At 35.1% G+C, this 19,151-nt stretch overlaps 1 protein-coding gene across 5 annotated transcripts in view; it reads left to right on the top strand.

Annotated features, from left to right (window-relative positions):
- LOC105467319 (coiled-coil domain containing 172) overlaps positions 1–19,151 on the top strand; it is a 56,693-nt gene that overhangs the window by 12,978 nt on the left and 24,564 nt on the right. For 4 of the 5 annotated variants that reach the window (XM_071069062.1, XM_071069061.1, XM_011716864.2 and 1 more), the window contains 2 exons: positions 4,191–4,307; positions 5,771–5,936. In XM_071069062.1, coding sequence (XP_070925163.1) covers positions 4,191–4,307; positions 5,771–5,936 — 283 coding nt within the window. The remainder of the gene's footprint in view (positions 1–4,190; positions 4,308–5,770; positions 5,937–19,151) is intronic. The other variant, XM_071069063.1, reaches the window with a different exon arrangement.

Genomic DNA, 19,151 nt, shown 5'->3' with positions numbered 1-19,151 from the left:
AAGTATAAAGAGAGATCTTTTTTATAAAAACCTTAATGTCTGCTATCAATACAGTATTCATTAATGTACCTTAGTATTTAGAATGTCTTTTATCATATAGTCATAATAATGATATATTTTTCCTAATTGTTGTGATTTTAGGAATGTGAAATTTTCTACATAACTCTTAGTTTTTTAAAATGTAAAGTTGCCTATTATGCTATGGGGCAGAGTATTTAATCAGCAAAATGTCAGTTCCTCAAGGCTGAGGTTATTTTTAACAACACCAACCACAACAAAGAGGACCTATGTACTTTGCTAGCTTGGACCCTAACATTAATTTTAAATCCTCAGTCATTTTCAATTTTTAAGTTCTCCTGGCAGAAAAATACCTAAAGGCACCCAGGCAGCAAGAGTAGTGAAAAGTCACAAATCATGGCTTTGCTGGAAACTGACCTAGTTGACCAGATAAGTCAGCTCACTGGGAAAACTATAAGTGCCATTAAAAAATTAAATATCCCAAGAGGAATAAAACAAGGAAAGGAAAAACAGTCTTTATTGCTGAGAGAAGCAGAATTAACCAGGGAGTTGGCACTACTGTAAATTAGAATTTCCCAAAACAGTAATATTTTCTGACAAAGCTTGGCTATTTGATTCCAGATTCTAGAATATAACTTTTTTTTTTTTTTTTTTCTCTTTTTAGACAGTTTCACTCACATTGCCCAGGCTGGAGTGCAATGGCACAATCTTGGCTCATTGCAACCTCTGCCTCCTGAGTTCAAGAGATTCTCCTGCCTCAGCCTCCTGAGTAGCTGGGATTACGGGTGCCCCCACCGACCTGGCTGATTTGTAGAGGGAGGTTTCACCATGTTGGCCAGGCTGGTCTCAAAACTCCTGACCAGGTGATCCGCCCGTCTCAGCCTCCCAAAGTGCTGGGATTAGAGGTGTGAGCCACCGCACCCGGCCTATCACTTTAAGGCTATACGCAAATATATTTTTTCATTTCTAGTAGGAGATCAGATAGAAATGAAAAAGAGAAAATTTTATCACCGTCATTAGGAACTTCCCACCCTTTTCTTTATATTGTCTGTATTCTTTTGGGATCTTAGTGGATAACTTAGGACACAGAAGCAATGGATTTTTAAGTTTTTATTTACTATAAAATAAATGGTTCAAGCTACATAGACATAAAATATGCCTTAGTTCAAACCTGACTCAGATATGTTTAGAAATATTTTTATATCACACTCTAACATTTTATGTATTATCTCCCCAACTCTGATCTCCACCCATTACCTTTATAACAAAAAAGAGGTAAGAGGATTTTCTGATGATTATTTATTCATCTTTTGATCCTATCAATACATTCAGGGTTATATTTGGAATATTTACTTAAATTTTACATATCAGTAGATTTAGTTTTCAAACACAGGAACATAAAAAATAAATCAGTTGGGACAACAATAAGAACAAAAAGAACCATCTGAAACATTCTACGAATAGGAGACTATGAAAAGCTCTTTTATTTCTGAAGAGTTAGTAACTTATACTTAACAAGGAGGAACTGGGCAGATTCAAGTTTTTCTTTTTGTTTTCTTAGTTCCACTAAAATATAAAGGCAATGTATTAACAATATAGGCCTTATCTAGCTTCTGCAACCTTGATCTATTGATGTCCTTAACAATGTGAAGCAGTATATTATAGGCCTCTATTCTTGTCCTTCCTGACTTTAACTTTCCCAAACTCCTGCCGCTTTCTCCATCATTCTACTTCTCATACTTACCAAGACTTTTTGTATTAACATTTTTTAACCATAGATCCTATGTAAATTTGAAGATTAATATACCATAATCTTTCTGTAATTATTGACTCTCTGGGCCTCTTTAGATCTGGATTAAAAGAGGCAAATATGGAAGTAAATGATAAAGACGGAAGGTAAGACAAAAAGGGAATGAAGAGGAGATAAACTAATACTAAAAATAAAAACAAGCAGAGAACTTAAAATGGATGATTTATATAAAATTTTAGGGAAGAGGAAAATTATGGATATGCCCTTTTTATAAATCTTTAGAACAGCTGTCTACTTTTTAGCTTTTGGTATATAGATTTCATTTTTTAGGTAATGGTAAAATATTCTGGTTAAGTGCCAATATGTCACCTAGCTCTTCTTAATATTGGTTATTCTCCCTTTTAAGAAAGAAGATATGGGCTCAGTGGTAATTTAAGCTCTCAATCATTGATAGCTGAAACATAGCACCTTAATTTCTGAGTCCTTAACATAAGGCTTTTCTGAATTTGAATAATAGATTTGCTTAAGTCTGATTTAGAAATTTGTTAGTTTAATAAGTAATATTTTCCTAGTTTTTGAGTTCTAGGTTTGGCATAGGTCTTTTACAACCGACCAGTGGTATACATGGACTTACAATTCATGAATTGTGTTTCTAAAGGGCATCATACTTGAAATACCTTAGTAGATTAAACCCGCGTTTATCCAGCTCATTATTTGGTCTTTAAAGCATTTTTTGTGGACATCCCTGGGCAATGTCCACAACAGTAACTCAGAGTTAGGTATATACTGCGAACACCCTTCTCAGTAAGCTCGGGTGGATCTAGGATTTGGTAATTTCCTTAAATGTTTATTAAACTTATATATTTTCAACTCATTATCACACCTTGAAGTCCCTTTTTAGCTCTAGAATTACCTTTTCATTACTTTGAAATAGTTCTGACATTTCCATGTTAACATCATGATTTAGAAGAAAGAAAGGCAGAAGACCTGGATTTTAATCCTAGATTTGCCTCTAGTTATACAGCCTTTGTTAAGGTGTTTAACTTCTCTGGACCTCATTTTATTCTCATTTACTTAATAAGTATTAAATAGTCACGAAATATATTTTATTCTAAATAAATGTGGTGGATTTCAAGATCATACTGTAGTTTACCCTTGTTATAAATTTCTACATTATTTTATAGATTTGGACATATGTTTTCTAATTTCTGTCTTCTGAGACAGAAAATACTAACCACCCTATTATCCCTTCCCCTAATCTTTAAAATATGATCTCAGTTCCTTTGATTATGTGAATTGTACCTCTCTAATCTTTCTCTGTTGATGCCTTTCTTAAAATCCGGTTAATGAAAACAGTACCAAGTACTGAAGACATGGGCAGATGGGCTACGATCTTACATAAATGTAAGATCATATTTTCTGTTTTATTTCAGCTACTTTTTAAATGTCAATATTTCTCGGACGTTTTAGCCATAATATTTCAAACTGTCTCTTAAGCCAACCCTTTTGCCTCTGGACTAGACTATTTCTAAGCTCTTTACTATTCAATATATTCTGGGACAGAGATTTCACAACCTGTCTCTCACCTTGAGGAAGTTCTTATAACTACCATAAATCTTGCTTTCTGCAATTTAAGTTGAATTTATATCCTTTTTCTTTTCTCTATAGAGATGGGAACAGACCCAAACTGGAAATGATGCTTTCTTATGAGGGCTAGCACTGAACATAGTAGAAAAATTACAGTATTTCCAGTCCAGCATCATTTTTAGTTTTTATATATTAAAGCTTCCTGACTTCGTTTCAATATTCATCTCTCAGGATATGTTACTTTTTAAGGTCCAAATGAAATAACAGTTGCATGTCTAACATTAATGTTTATTATACCCTTTGCTACTTAGAACCAAATGAAGTATTAAAATAAAAAATGAGTTCTCAAAACCCATTTGATATAACTATAATAATGGGACTGGGTTTTTGCCTCTGCTTTCTAAATTTTATCTTATTATTTTATTAGTCATATTATGTACATGATTTATTCATTCATATATTCCTTATAATCTGTGAAAATAGAAACTTGTTATTTAAAAACAGTCTTAAAGCAGATTTCAATGTGTGTATTGAAAAAGTTTTAGTACCTAAGCTAAGAATTTTTCTAGGTATTGAGAGGAAAAAGAAAGCACATTCTCTGCCCTTGAGGAGCCTATAGTCTTATTGGGGGAAGAGATTATAAAATTGTAACTATAAAGTACTTACAAAATAATACAAGATAGTATATATAAAATAAGATGTTTGATGCTGATTTTATTTTGCATTTTAAAGATTAATACAGAATATATTTTATACTAGACAAATCTGTTACCTAAGGCACTCTAAAATGTCTAATTAATTGTTTTATTCTGATTTCTATTTTTGTACTTCGAAGGTTCAACAGTTTTTTGAAAAATCCTTCCTCTTACAGCTTTTGAAAACTCATGAAAATGCCTTAGAAAAACAGTACAGTGAAATTACAAACCACAGGAATATGCTTCTTCAAACCTTTGTAAGTTTCCAGCCACCTAGAAAAATCTATTACACTAATTATGTAAAAAAGTTTTCAAATATACTTAAGTATGCTTTTAGAAAATTATCCATGTGCATATTAGCAGGTAGTCCTGCTCAGATACAGGAAAGTATTAAGTGCTATTTAAAACCAGTTGGTAGAGTAATACAGTTTGAAAGAAGTGTATGGGCAGGGATGTAATATAGCAATTATTTGCAGTTGTAATAAGCACAAAAGAAACAGTGGAACTGATTTGAATTGCTCAAGCATTGAGACTTTGGATAAAATCCTTTTGAAAGGCAGAAAGTTTCACACTTTAGGCATATTTATGGATGTGGCTAAAAGGATGGATATTGTTAATATTTTTTTATTAACTCAGAGCCAACAGCCTGAGCAATAGTTTTGAATGACAGTGCCAATTTAGAAATATGACTTGTGATTAATTGACATTTTAAAGAAAATACATTTAAAGATATTAAAAATACATATCTGAAGTCAGAACCAACACTTGGTGGTTTGAAATGACATGGCCACTTTGAAAATGTGGCTTAAAATTGATTGACATAGCTTAGAAAAATATGGTGATGTTTAGATTCTAGCATTGTCAAAGAGTTTAGGTTTTTGCATTGTCCACAGTTTTTGAAAATTCTTATTTCTCCGCCATGTTGATACTTCATAAAATGTAAACTATTATTTAAAACTGATTTTGAAGTGAATATATAATTTTGCCTTCATCATCCACATTTTAAAAGGTTTTCTTGGCTATCCTTATTTGTTTGTTTGTTTTCCTGTAAGGCAGTAATTCCTTTAAGTGTAGATTTTAAATTTTCAGTTTGGCCATTTAATTACTTTACTCTCGGGAGGCCGAGACGGGCGGATCATGAGGTCAGGAGATCGAGACCATCCTGGCTGACACGGTGAAACCCCGTCTCTACTAAAAAATACAAAAAACTAGCCGGGCGAGGTGGCGGGCGCCTGTGGTCCCAGATACTCGGGAGGCTGAGGCAGGAGAATGGCGTGAACCCGGGATGTGGAGCTTGCAGTGAGCCGAGATCTGGCCACTGCACTCCAGCCTGGGCGGCAGAGCGAGACTCCGTCTCAAAAAAAAAAAAAAAAAAAAATTACTTTACTCTCCAGTTTTATGTTATAATTATAAAATGTAATATTATTCTGAATTTTAATATACAAATAACAGATATAATGAAGAGTGGTAGGATATCTACCTCAATAAATCTCCCCAAACTTTAAGGTTAAATCTTTCATCTGAAGATAGTTGTTACTATATAATAGCTTCAGTTTTTTATTAATATTACTATGAGAAAAAAACATTTTTGCCATAATACCAGGAAGTATAATTATATACTTTCATTGTTAATAATTCCAAAAGATTATATTTTAAATAATTCAGGAAAAATATTATTACAACTAACACCTATATTTGATCTTTTATTTATGTTTTTCAGGAGGCTATAAAGAAACAAATGATAGAGGAGGAAGACAAATTTTTTAAGGAAATTACAGACTTTAATAATGAGTATGAACTAACAAAGAAAAGAGAGCTTTTGATGAAAGAAAATATCAAGATTGAAATATCTGACTTAGAAAACCAAGCAAACACTTTGAAAAGTGGTATGAATAAATATTATCACCTCATTTGTCTTGCATTAATGAAAATAATTTATTTTGAATGAATGAATTTTCCAAAAATTTAACTTTTTCATGAGCAAATTGGGTTACTGCATAGCGATTCTTTTACTTTAATTGATCTAATGAAGAATGTATCTTCTATTGTGAGCAGTTTCAAATGATTTAGAAGTAAATGTGACATGAGCATTTGGTCATTCATTTAATAAATATCTATTATGTGATAGGCACTGTTCTAGGTCTTGAAGATATAAAAGTAAACAGTGGAGGAAGAAAATATGTAAGCAGACATTTACAGCACATTGTGATGGAAGCTACAGTAGGGGTTAGGATTGGCGCCATAATCCTCCAACAATCCAGTATAAGCTAGGAAATAAGTTTACACAGTGGAGTGCAGAGAGTTTTATTTCAGGAACACTAGTGGTAAGGTTTGGGTCTGTGTCCCCAAGCAAATGTCATGTCAAATTGTAATCCTTAATGTTGGAGGTTGGGCCTGGTGGGAGGTGATTGACTCATGGGGACAGATTTCCCCTTTGGTGCTATTCTCATAAGATTGAGTGAGTTATCATGAGATTTGGTTCTTTGGAAGCATGTAGCACCTCCTGCCTCTCTGTGTTCTTCCTACTCTGGCCATGTAAGATGTTCTTGCTTCCCCACCGCCTTCCACCATGATTTTAAGTTTTCTGAGGCCTCCCCAGCCATGCTTCCTCTGTAGCTTGCAGAACCATAAGCTAAGTAAATCTTTCTACTTCTTTTTTTTTTATTATTTTTATTTTTTTTTATGAATTACCCAGTCTCAGGTAGTTCTTTATAGTAGTGCAAGAATGGACTAATATAACATACAACTAGTATGTGGGTTATTGCAGTCTTTGATGAGATCCTGAATAAAAGCAGTTGCCAAATAGGGAAAGTCAAGGATAAATCAGTTTTCAAACTTCAGAGATTCTATTATAGCGTTAGTTTAACGTCTAGTATTTCCTCATCTAAACTAGGTTCAATTGCACATGAGGCTCCTTGGATGTAGTTCTTTATGTAACTCCTTGAGAACATGTCCTCTTGATCTGAAGACCTTAGCCAAAGAAACAGTTGCCCTTCACATTCCCAATATACTATGGTGAGATAGGCATAGGATAATCACTAGCAATACTTCTGTTCAGAAAGCGGAAAAACTGGAGTCATTGTTACATAGCAATTCTGAAATTGAGCCAAGCAAGTACTGGACATTCTTTGATTAGGACTCAGTCATCCTCCCACCTGGGAATGATTCCCCATTACTCTTGGTACCACTCTTTGTGCTCCTATTTCCCTTCTCTTGTCATTCCTTTTTTTTTTTTTAATATACATATTAAATATATATATATAAAAGATAGCTTGTGTTTATATATATATATTAAATATATATATAAAAGATAGCTTGTGTTTGCAATTGTCCTTCTCTGCCTACTTCCATTCTGTAAAAGTTGGGTATCATTCTTTTTTTTACTGCCTCTGTCCATTTCAGTCCAAGCTCACTGTGTTTATGTAAATACGGTTCTCTTAAAAACTTTGTGGGTCTCACATGAATCCTACTGAGGCTCATTTCATTAGGGAAAAGCCACAACTACAAATCTCTTTGAGATAAGCCCTTTTATACTTTGGCCTTCTGCTAAAACTACTGAGACAATATTCTTAAACTTCTTGGCCCTATATGGCTCTGTAGTTTGACTGAATGGCCCTATAGTTTGACTGAATGGTTCTCTGAGGCATCACCTTGGATTTTTCTGAGGTCTTAGGAAAGGGTTTTTAATTTACATGCTAGATTTAGTCTTTATGATTTCTTAAGAATATTGGATTTTTTCTTTACCCTCAAGACATTTCTTAGTCGTGAGAATGAAGGCAGGGAGGGCATCTTGTAGAAAAGCTACCAAAGTTGTTTATTTTAATTCCAAAACAACCATTAAGGAAATAATCGAAAAACAAATAGCTAAAAGGACAATATAGAAATTAGAAAGACAGCCTAAAATATACATTTAATCTGAAAGACAGTGGGAAAGGGAAAGAGAGGAACAAAAACACAGAGAACAGACAGAAAACTAATAATAAAATGATACAGTTGAATCCATTTACAATAGTGCATCACTTTAATAATGGGGATATGTTCTGAGAAATGCATTCTTAGTCACTATCATCGTGTTAACATCATAGATTGTACCTATACAAACCTGGATGGGATGACCTATTACACACCTGGGCTATATGGTATAGCATATTGCTCCTAGGCTATAAGCCTGTACACAATGTTACTTATACTGAAGACTGTAGGCAGTTGGAACACAATGGCAAGTATTTGTCTACCTAAACATACATAAGTCTAGAAAAGGTACAGCAAAAATGCAGTATAAGATTTTTTAAATCTCTGTAGGGCACCTTTATAGGGTGTTTACCATGAATGGAGCTTGTAGAACTGGAAGTTGCTCTGGGCGAGCCAGTGAGTGAATGGTGTGTGAATGTAGAGGCTTAGAACATTACTGTACACTGCTGTAAACTTTATAAACACTGTGTATTTAGGCTACACTAAATTTGTAGAAAGAATTTTTCTTCAAAAGTAAATTAACTTCAGCTTACTGGAACTTTTTTACTTTACAAACCTTTTATTACTTTTGACTCTTCTAATAACACTTAGTTTAAAACACATATTGTATGAATATACAAAAAATTTTTTCTTTATATCCTATTCTATAACTTTCTTCTATCTTAGAAACTATTTTTTTACTTAAAATTAAAAAAAAAAAAAACCTGAAACACAAACATGCACATTAAGCCTACACAGAGTCAGGATCATCAGTATCACTGTCTTCCACCTCTACATCTTGTCCCACTGGAAGGTCTTCAGGGACATGGAACTGTTATCTCCTATGAGAACAATGCCTTTGTATATGGAAATACAAATGACTTACAAAAGTCAAAACAATTTTTAAAAGAATAAAATTTAAGGATTTATATTCTGTGATTTCAAAATAGACTAAAATTCCATAGTAATCAAGATAACATGTCACTGCCTTAAAAACAGGCATATAAATAGCTGGAACAGAAGAGAGTCCAGAAATAGAAATGCATGTTGTCAACTGGTTTTCAACAAAGATGGAAAGGCAGTTCAGTGGGAAAAGGAAAGTCTTTTCAATAAGTGGTGCTAGAAGAATTGGACATCCATTCCAAAACAATGATCCTTAACTCTTCACACCATATTGTAAATTAACTCAAAATAGGCATACACCTAAACACAAAAGCTAAAATTATGAATTTCCTAGAAGAAAACATAGGAGAAAATCTTTTCCATCTTGGAATAGGCAATGATTTCTTAGATGGGACACAAGAATCATGAACCGTAAAAAGAAAAACAGACACTTAAGAAAATTAGAAGACAAACAACAGTCTTGGAGAGAATATTTGCACTAATACATCTTCCAATGTACTGTTACCCAGAACATAATGAACTCTAACAACTTAAAAAACAAGAAGGGCAAAAAGCCAATTATAAAAGGGAAAAAAGTTGAACTTCACAATAGAGTACTAATGACCAATGAACATGTGAAAAGATAACATCTTTAGTGATTTGGAAAATACAAATTAAAACGGCAGTGATATATCACTGTATATCCACTTAATTAAAGTTAAAAAGACTGACCATACCAAATGCTGATGAGAATGTGGAGCATCTGATACTCATATGGCAGTGATGGGAATGTAAAATGAATGGTACAATCACTTTAGAAAATTGTTTTGCAGTTTCTTAACAAGCTAAATGTACATTTACCAAACAACCCAGCCACTCCACAATGAGATACTCCAGAGAAATGAAACCTATACCCTAACATTTTTACAGTTTCATTCACAGTAGTCAAAACCTGAACATAACTTAAATGTCCATTAAGAAGTGAATGGTTTGGGAGGCTGAGGCGGGCAGATCACAAGGTCAGGAGTTCAAGACCAGCCTTGCCAACATAGTGAAACCCCGTCTCTACTAAAACTAAAAAAAAATTAGCCAGGCATGGTGGCAGGTGCCTGTAATCCCAGCTACTCGGGAGGCTGAGGCAGGAGAATGGCATGAACCTGGGAGGCGGACGTTGCAGTGAGCCAAGATCGTTCCATTGCACTCCAGCCTGGGCGACAGAGTCAGACTCCATCTCAAAAAAGAAAGGAAAAAAAAAAAAAAAAAAAAAACCAGAAGTGAATGGTTAAACAAAATTGACATACCTGTGGAACGAAATACTTGGCAGTAAAAATGACTAATTCTACTGGCACACTACATGGACCCATTTCAAAATAATATGGTGATTAAAAGGAGCTAGACACATGCAAACTAATCTACAGTAATAGCAAGCGGAACAGTGGTTGCCTGGGTCAAAATGGATGAATGTGAAGGGTCACAAAGAATCTTTGGGGTTGATAGAAATGTACAGTTCCTTGCTTGTGGGCATTTCATAGGTGTCAGTGATTGTCAAAAGTCATGAAATTGTATGCTCTAAATGAATATACTTTATGTAAGTTATTCCTCTATAAAATTAAGAAAAAAAAAGTCCCTGATATCACAAATACTATAGGAGCCCTCTAGTTTGGTTCCCTTTTTCCAGAAATACGGATTTATTTTAAAAGAATTTGTTTTCAGAGTACCTGATATTGTTGGTTTTTTATTCTTTCAGAAAGTCTGTTTCTAGATATTTCATAACATTTTCATATAAAACTTTAATCTCCTTAATAGCAGGGACTTTATTTTGATTAATGTGCTGGCCCCAACAATATGAATGAGATAATAATAAATCGATGACTGCTTCAAAAGGAGAAGCACAAGATGATATGAGAACACATATAAGTAGACTTAAAACTGGCTAGGAAGTTAAGGAAGATTTCCCTGAACAAGTTGCCTTCAGACTGAGGTCTGAAGAATGATACTGATTAGCCAAGTGAGAGATTTGGGTATAGATGTCAGTTAGATAGTTGTAATTTAAGTCAAGAGCTCAGAGATAGTTCTGGGCTAGAGCTATTACATTTTGGGACTCACCTAGAGAGAATTTATTGAAAGAAAATGGACAGTAAACTGCAGAACCTCAGGATTTTCAAAAACGTGAGTGAAGAGTCTAAGAAAGCTTCATGAAAGATGGGCGGGAGCTGACGTTACCTAGAGAGAGAGTATTTGAAGGCATGATCAGCCCATGTTGATTGCTGCTGAACTGTCAACTAGAATAAGGACTAAGAAGCAGCAATCGGAAGTCACTGGTGGCCTTCAGGAAAAGGAGCAGATTGAGATAATAAGCAGGGCAAAAGACAAATTATAAGGAGTTGAGCAGGAGGAAGAGCAGAAATGGGATATCTATTAATAAAATTCATTATATTAATAGATTACCATTGGAAAAGCTTGTGATTGTTTTAAAAAAGGCGATGTAGGGGGAAGGAGGGAAAAATGGTGGAGGAGAGGTGAAGGGAGAGGAAGAAGGGGAGAGAGCGAGCTTCAAACTGGCATCATGATTAACAGTGAAACTCTAGAAGTATTTCCATAACAGTAATAAGGGAGGGTATCCAATATCATCACTGTTATATAACAGTGTTCTAAAAGTATCAGACTATAAAATTAGATACACAGTAAATATTGGAAAACAAAGACAAAATTGCCATTAGTTGAAGCTGATATAACTTGATTTCACTGGGTTTTGTATGTGTAGTTGTATCCTCCACCATTCTTCCCTCCCTCCCACTACATCTCCTTTTTGAGATGTTCGTATTTCCAACTGTCATCTATTAATGTAATGAATTTTATTTAGATATATCCTATCACTAACCTTACTTAGCTGTGCACTCTTAGTCTTCTAATGTATTACTAAATTTTATTTGATAATATCTTCTTTAAGATTTTGCATCAGTATATGTGAGATTAATCTTTGTGTGTATATTATGTTGATTTCACAAAAAGCATACTGATGCTTCCTTCTTTCTCTGCTTGGAAAAATGCACATACTATAATTACCTATTCCTTCAAAGTTCAAAAAAATTAACCTATGAAACTGTTTGTGGCAACTCTTCTTGGCGGTGGTGGTGGTGGTGGTGGTGGTGGTGGTGGTGGTGGTGGTGGTGGTGGTGGAGAAATAAGTTGTTCAAATTTTAAGCAGATATTAGAGCTGTTGACTTCCCAGAGCAGTTTAGCTTCCATTTGTCTTCTTACCTGTCAGTGTTTGCTCTTCCATTCCCACTTCTAATTTGTGCCACATCTGTTATTTTCTGACACTTGACTTTTCTCCTCTTTCTTCCTTCATTCTGACCTTGCCCACTGAGGCCCACAACTGTGATTATTAGTCAGCCAGTTTCATTGGTTTTGAATAATCTCCATTTTTAACTTCATAGCTATTTTTATATTAATACTATTTTCTGCTACTCAGTAGTTTTTCCCACTGCCAGATGTTATCTTTGATTTACTATTTTTTAACTACAGGAGTAGTGCCTGTTCTTACTCCTTGAGGTTGCCAAAATGTGAACATCCATTTTTTATGAAGATATTAATGCTGTACTATTGTATTAAGCCTCTTAGGTTATGTTCTGTTTAAATATGGCAAACCAAGCTTTTCAACCTGTTTTGCCATCCCTGCAGCATCTCCACCTTCCAGCCTCACGCAGCAGCTTCTTTGTGCTAAAGGCATGCTGCCCTCTTTTGTGTTCCTAGATTGTACCCTGCTTCTTCCTGCCTCAGGACCGTTGACTGTGTTCTATTTGGAATACTTTTTTAATCCTTTATCTAGTTTATGGGTTCCCAACCCCTGGGCCAGTACTGGTCCATGGCCTGTTACGAAGCAAGCCACATAGCAGGAGGTGAGTGGTGGGTGAGTGAGCAAAGCTTCATCTGTATTTACAGCAACTCCCCATCACTCACATTACCACCTGAGCTCTGCCTCCTGTCAGATCAGCAGTGGCATTAGATTCTTGAGCATAAACCCTCTCATGAACTGTGCATGTGAGGAATGTAGGTTGCATGCTCCTTATGATAATCTAATGGCTGATGATTTGCCACTGTCTCCCATCACCCCCAGATGGGACGGTCTAGTTGCAGTGAAACAAGCTCAGGGATCCCACTGATTCTACATTATGGTGAGTTGTGTGATTATTTCATTATAGATTATTATATAATAAAAATAGAAATAAAGTGCACAATAATGTAATGCAATTGAATCATCCTGAAGCCACCCCCTCCCCTTCCCCCAGTGCATGGAAAAATTGTCTTCCACAAAAACAGTCCCTGGTGCCAAAAAAGGTTGGGGACTGGTGATCTAGTTAACTTCGTCATTCTGATCTCATCTCAAATGTTACATCCTCAGGAAATACTTCTGTGATACTCCACCCTCCCAATTCCATATTAGGTCAGCTCCTCTGGTTATATTCTCTCATTGCCCTCTGTGCTTTTTCTTCAAAGCATTGTAATTACACACTTGTATGATTATTCCTGTCTGTTTCTTCCACTAAAGTATAAACTTTCACAGAGAGAGGAACTACATTTGCTTACAAATGTATTTCTGAAACGTGCTTAGTTTATTCACTCATTCGGTAATACTTGTGCACTTCTTGTGTATCAGGCATTTTTATAGGACCTGGTGTTACTGTAGTGACCAAGAAAAGAAGAAAAAAATCCCTGCCCTTGTCCAGTATGAGAGATGGAAGAAAGAGAGGGACAGGAGAAAAATAAGGGAGGGAAGAGGGATGGATAGATAAGGGGTGGGGTGCAGTGGGGTGTGTGGTACAGTTTTACATAGATGTCCAGGAAAAGCCTCATTGATAAGGCAAATTTTGAATAAGACCTGAAAGAGGTAATAGAATAAACCAAGTGAATACCTGGGGGAAGAGCATTTCACAGAGAAGGAATATCTGATGCAAATCACCTGAAGGGAGATTGTGCCTAATTGTTTTTGAGGAAAGGCAGAGCCTAAGACATTTAGAGTAAAAAGAGAGGTCATGAGATCAGAGAGGTGACGGGAATCCAGATATTTTAAAACCTTGTGGGTCATTCTAAAGACTTTAACTGAAGTGAGATCAGAAGCCATTGGAGGACTCAAGCAAAGGAGCGAAGGGTCTCACATTTGAATAGGATTACTTTGACTGCTATTGAGAACACACTTAAGGGAGGTAAAAGCAGAAACAGAAACCTAGAAAACGGTGGCCATAATCCAGTTGAGAGATGATGAGTAGCTGGATCAGGGATGCAGCATAGAAGTGGTAAGTGGTATTCAGGTTCGAAATATGTTTTGAAGGTAGCAAGCAGGATTTCAAGACGCACTTGATGTGGAACATGAGAGAAAGAAGTGTTAAGGCTGACTTTAAGGTTTTTGACCTGAGAAACTAGAAAGGTGGAATAATTGATATTCAATATATCTGTTTGTAAAATGACTGAATATTTATTTTAAACATCTGGTAATTCATAGATAAAAGTTCATCACTTTTGGCTTCGAAATAATGTTGGTCATAATGTTTTTCTCAAAATGTTCCTCTTACTCGTTTCTCCCAGTTGTTGAATTCATTTTTCTTAGATGTGAGATAAGCAATATATGACACTTTTTCCTTGCTTGGCAATATCCTTTAATGATTGGCAATGTACATATGAGAAAAACAACTTACATGTTAAAAGATGTAAATTAATTTTGATTGTCTTAGTTGGTTTAATATTCATAACCATAAAAGCTAGCTGTTGATTAGAACGTTGTGGGTTTTAGGCTGTGGAAGAAATTAAAACGTGATTATCACATCAATTATACCTAAATAAAGCTGTAAATAAAAATAACAACAAAATAATAGTGAGACAATAAACAAGTGGGAAAAAAGTTATCAGCACAAACACAGTGTTTATTCTTTTCTGTTCTGTAAGCCTCATAAGAAATTGGCGTATTTGTTTTATTTTTTTTCTTTAAAGGGTTAGTCTTTAGACTTACCTTTTTCATTTAGCCTAAAGTGTCAGGATTAAGAAAAATATATTTCAGAAACATTTAAATCCAGTATTTCTCCATTATTCTTGCCTAAGTTTTAGAAAGATATTTTTGTCATAGAATGTCTGATAAATCGATTAATAATGAATAAAATATTGTATCTTTTTTAATCTGTTGAATATTGTGTTATGGTATTCTGGATTCCCTCTATTAAATATTAGTGTGTAGTTATATTTATATTTTAAACTTTTGTTTATTAAGGGAGCAGAAGCATAAATGTGAATGTATTTTCTTTTCATTGAATTGTCCACTTTCAGTTACCTATACTAGTGGACAAAAACATTGTGAATAATCAAAAATATTTAAAGTCAATTAAATGATTTATTTTAGTGTTGTTCAACATGCTTTCTTGAGCATCTACTGTATATACTACATCAGGCACTGTACAGAAATTGGGATTTAAAGTTGAATGAGGCATAGTTCCTGTTTTCAGGGAGCTTGTGATCTAATGTGGAAGAGAGACAAGTAAAAGGATAATTTAAATATTATGTGGAGAACTTTTACTTATCGTCATGAGGAATAATTTTATGGAATTTTCCCTTCTGTTATAACTAAAAGACTGAAGAAAATAATATGAAAAATTACTTTTAGATATTGAGGACAAGAGAGTACAGGAGCATGATCCCTGAGAGAAGGGAAACAAATGAGGTAAGCCCTAATTGTGCAAGCCTTCTCACTGGATACAGTTTTTGGATAGTAGCACTGGGAGGAGGAACTTAAGCAATGCAAAATGGTCTGAGTTGTGGAAACAAAGACTGGAATTTAGGGAGGCCAAGTTAGCTAGAATTTTCAGGACAATGTACTTGAGAGGACAGATCTACACAGAGAAAAAGCTCCAGAAGTCTGGATTGAGATCCTCTTGAGTCTTTGGATGTACTTGAACCTGCGTATACAGATGGGAAACTCCACTGAGCTGAGTAAAGAAAAACTACTGGGGAGCAATACGGTGGACAATTCTAAGAGCTCATATGGGAATGGAAGACATTCATGTTCCATCTTGTCATAATAGAAATATTTCGTTAAACAGAAGAGCTCTGCCTTAATAGCAGGATTAAATTAAATTAAATATTCTTCTAGACCTACCCTAAAAAACTCTTATAAACAAGACTTGCACATGACCCATAAGTAGCTTACATCAACATCCTTTATGGGAAGATAACAAAACTCATTTAACAAAATAGTAAACACAATGTCTGGTATACAGTCAAAAATTACTAGACATGTAAAAAAGCCACAAATTATAACTCAGAGCAAGGAGGAAATTTGTTCAATAGAAACATACCTAGAAATGATATAGATGATGCAATTAGAAGGAAAAATAATTAAAACTTCTAGAAATATTCTAAATGTACTCAAGGACGTGAGCATAATGAGGAACTAAATGGAAGATATAAAAATAACCAAAGACACAGAAGAAACATTTGACAAAATTCAATAACTTTCATAATAAAACCACTCAGTAAACTAGGGATAGAAGGAACTTTCGTCAACCTGATAGATGGCATCTATAGAAAAACCCACAGCTGATGTCGTTCTTAATGACAATGGAATGAATGTTTCACCTCTAAGATCAGAAACAAGACAAGGGTATCTACTCTTACAACTTCTAATCAACATTATAATGGAGGGTTTTAGGCAGAGCAATTAGGAATCAAAAAAGAAAAAAAAATCCATGTTGGAAAGGAAGAGGTAAAACTATCTCTATTCAAAGATAACATGATCTTGTATATAGAAACCATAAGGAATCTACTGGAAAACTATTAGAGCTAATAAACAAGGCCAGGCACGGTGACTCATGCCTGTAATCCCAGCACTTTGGGAGACCGAGGTGGGTGGATCACTAGGTCAGGAGATTGAGACCGTCCTGGCTAACCTAGTGAAATCCCATCTCTACTAAAAATACAAAAATTAGCCAGGCATGGTGGCGGGCACCTGTAGTCCCAGCTAGTCAGGAGGCTGAGGCAGGAGAATGGCATGAACCTGGGAGGTGGAGCTTGCAGTGAGCCAAGATCACGCCACTGCACTCCAGCCTGGGCAACAGAGTGAGACTCTGTCTCCAAAAAAAAAAAAGAATGAATGTGTACATCCACCTCATACCATACACAAAAATTAACTCAAAATGGATCAGACACCTAAATATAAGAGCTAAAAATGAAAAACTCTTACAAGAAAATACAGGTGTAACTTTTCATGAGCTTGGATTAGGGAATGGTTTATTTTAGATATGCACAAGCAATAAAGTATAGATAAATTGGACTTCATTAAAGTTAAAAACTCTTGTGTTTCAAAGGATACTATCAAGGAAGTAAAAAGACGACCACAAAATGGGAGAAAATATTTGCAAATCATATAGAAGGGACTTGTATCCAGAACATACTAAAAACTCTTATAACTTAATAAAAAGATAACCCAATTTAAAAATGGACAAAGGAATTTAATAGACATTTCCCAAAAAAGCTATACAAAGCCCCTTCCAGTAGGGGCTTGTCTTCCAGGACAGTATGTGGAGGAGGAAGACAGTGGCATTGATAATCCTGACCTTGTGTGGGCCTAGCCTAATTATATGTGTTTGAGTCTTATTTACAACAAAGTTTAAAAAGAAAACAATATTTTTATACAACTGTATGACATATTTTTTTGAGCAACATGAAAAGTTGCTCACATTATTAGTTATGAGGGAAAGGCAAATCAAGACCGCAGTGAGATCCCACTAGTGTGACTATAATAAAGGTGGACAGTAATAGTGTTGGCAAGAATATGGAGAAATTGGAGAAATGTAAAATGATGCAACTGCTTTGGAAACAGTTTGGCCATTTCTCAAAGCATTAAACCTAGAGTTACTATCTGATTCAGTGATTCCACTTCTAGGTATTTAAGACAATTGCAAACATGTCCACACAAGACCTTGTACAGTCGTGCACCACATAACGGCATTTCAGTCAATAAAAGACCATGTATGACAGTGGTGCAATAAGATTATAATGGAGCTGAAAAAATTCCTATTGCCTAGTGACATTGTGGCACAACATATTACATGTTTTTGTGATTGTAGTGTAAACAAACCTATTGTGCTGCCAGTCATATAAAAGTATAGCACATACAATTATGAACAGTACATAATACTTGATAAAGATAATAAATTACTATGTTATTGGTTTATGTATTATTATACTTTTTATAATTATTAGAGTATATTTCTCCTACTTATTAAAAAAACGTTAACTGTAAAACAGCCTCAGGCAGGTCCTGTAAGAATTATTCTAGAAGGCATCGTTATCATAGAAGATGACAGCTCCGGGCCAGGTTTGGTGGCTCATGACTGTAATCCAAGCACTTTGGGAGGCCAAGGCAGGCAGATTGCCTGAACTCAGGAGTTCGAGACCAGCCTGGGCAACATGGTGAAACCCCGTTTCTACTAAAATACAAAAAATTAGCCAGGCATGGTGGCATGCACCTATACTCCCAGCTACTTGGAAGGCCAAGGCAGGAGAATTGCTTGAACCCAGGAGGCAGAGGTTGCAGTGAGCCGAGATCGTGCCACTGCACTCCAGCCTGGGTGACAGAGTGAGACTCCATGTCAAAAAAAGAATAATAATAATAAATAAAAGAAAATGACAGCCCCATGTTATTGCCCCCGAGGACCTTCCAGTAGGGGCTTGTCTTCCAGGACAAGATGATGTGGAGGTGAAAGATAGTGGTATTGATGATCCTGACCTTGTGTTGGCCTAAGCTAATTGTGTGTATTTGTGTCTTAGTTTTTTACAAAACAAAAGTTTCAGAAGTAAGAAATACTATATTTACATCTGTACTGTATATTTGTTTTAAGCTAAGTGTTATTACAAGTCAGAATGTTTTTAAAAAGTTTCTTTAAAAAGTTAAAGTGAAAGTAATTTATTATTGAAAAAAGAAAAATATTTTTAAAGTAGTGTAGCCTAAGCATAGTGTTGGTAAAGTCTAGGGCAGTGTACAGTAATGTCGTGGGCCCTGTGCATTCACTCACCACTCACTTATTCACTCACTCAAAGCAACTTCCAGTACTACAAGCTCCATTCATGGTAAGTATCTTACACAGGAGTACCATTTTTTATCTTTTATACTGTATTTGTGCTGTACCTTTTCTAGGCTTAGATATGTTTAGATACACAAATGCTTATTACTGTGTTCCAGTCGCCTCTAGTGTTCAGTACAGTAACATGCTGTATAGGTT

Source organism: Macaca nemestrina, chromosome 9 (assembly GCF_043159975.1).
Source record: "Macaca nemestrina isolate mMacNem1 chromosome 9, mMacNem.hap1, whole genome shotgun sequence".
Lineage (NCBI taxonomy): Eukaryota > Metazoa > Chordata > Mammalia > Primates > Cercopithecidae > Macaca > Macaca nemestrina.
Note: the sequence above shows the minus strand (reverse complement) of the source record. Positions and strands in the feature narration are given on the sequence as shown.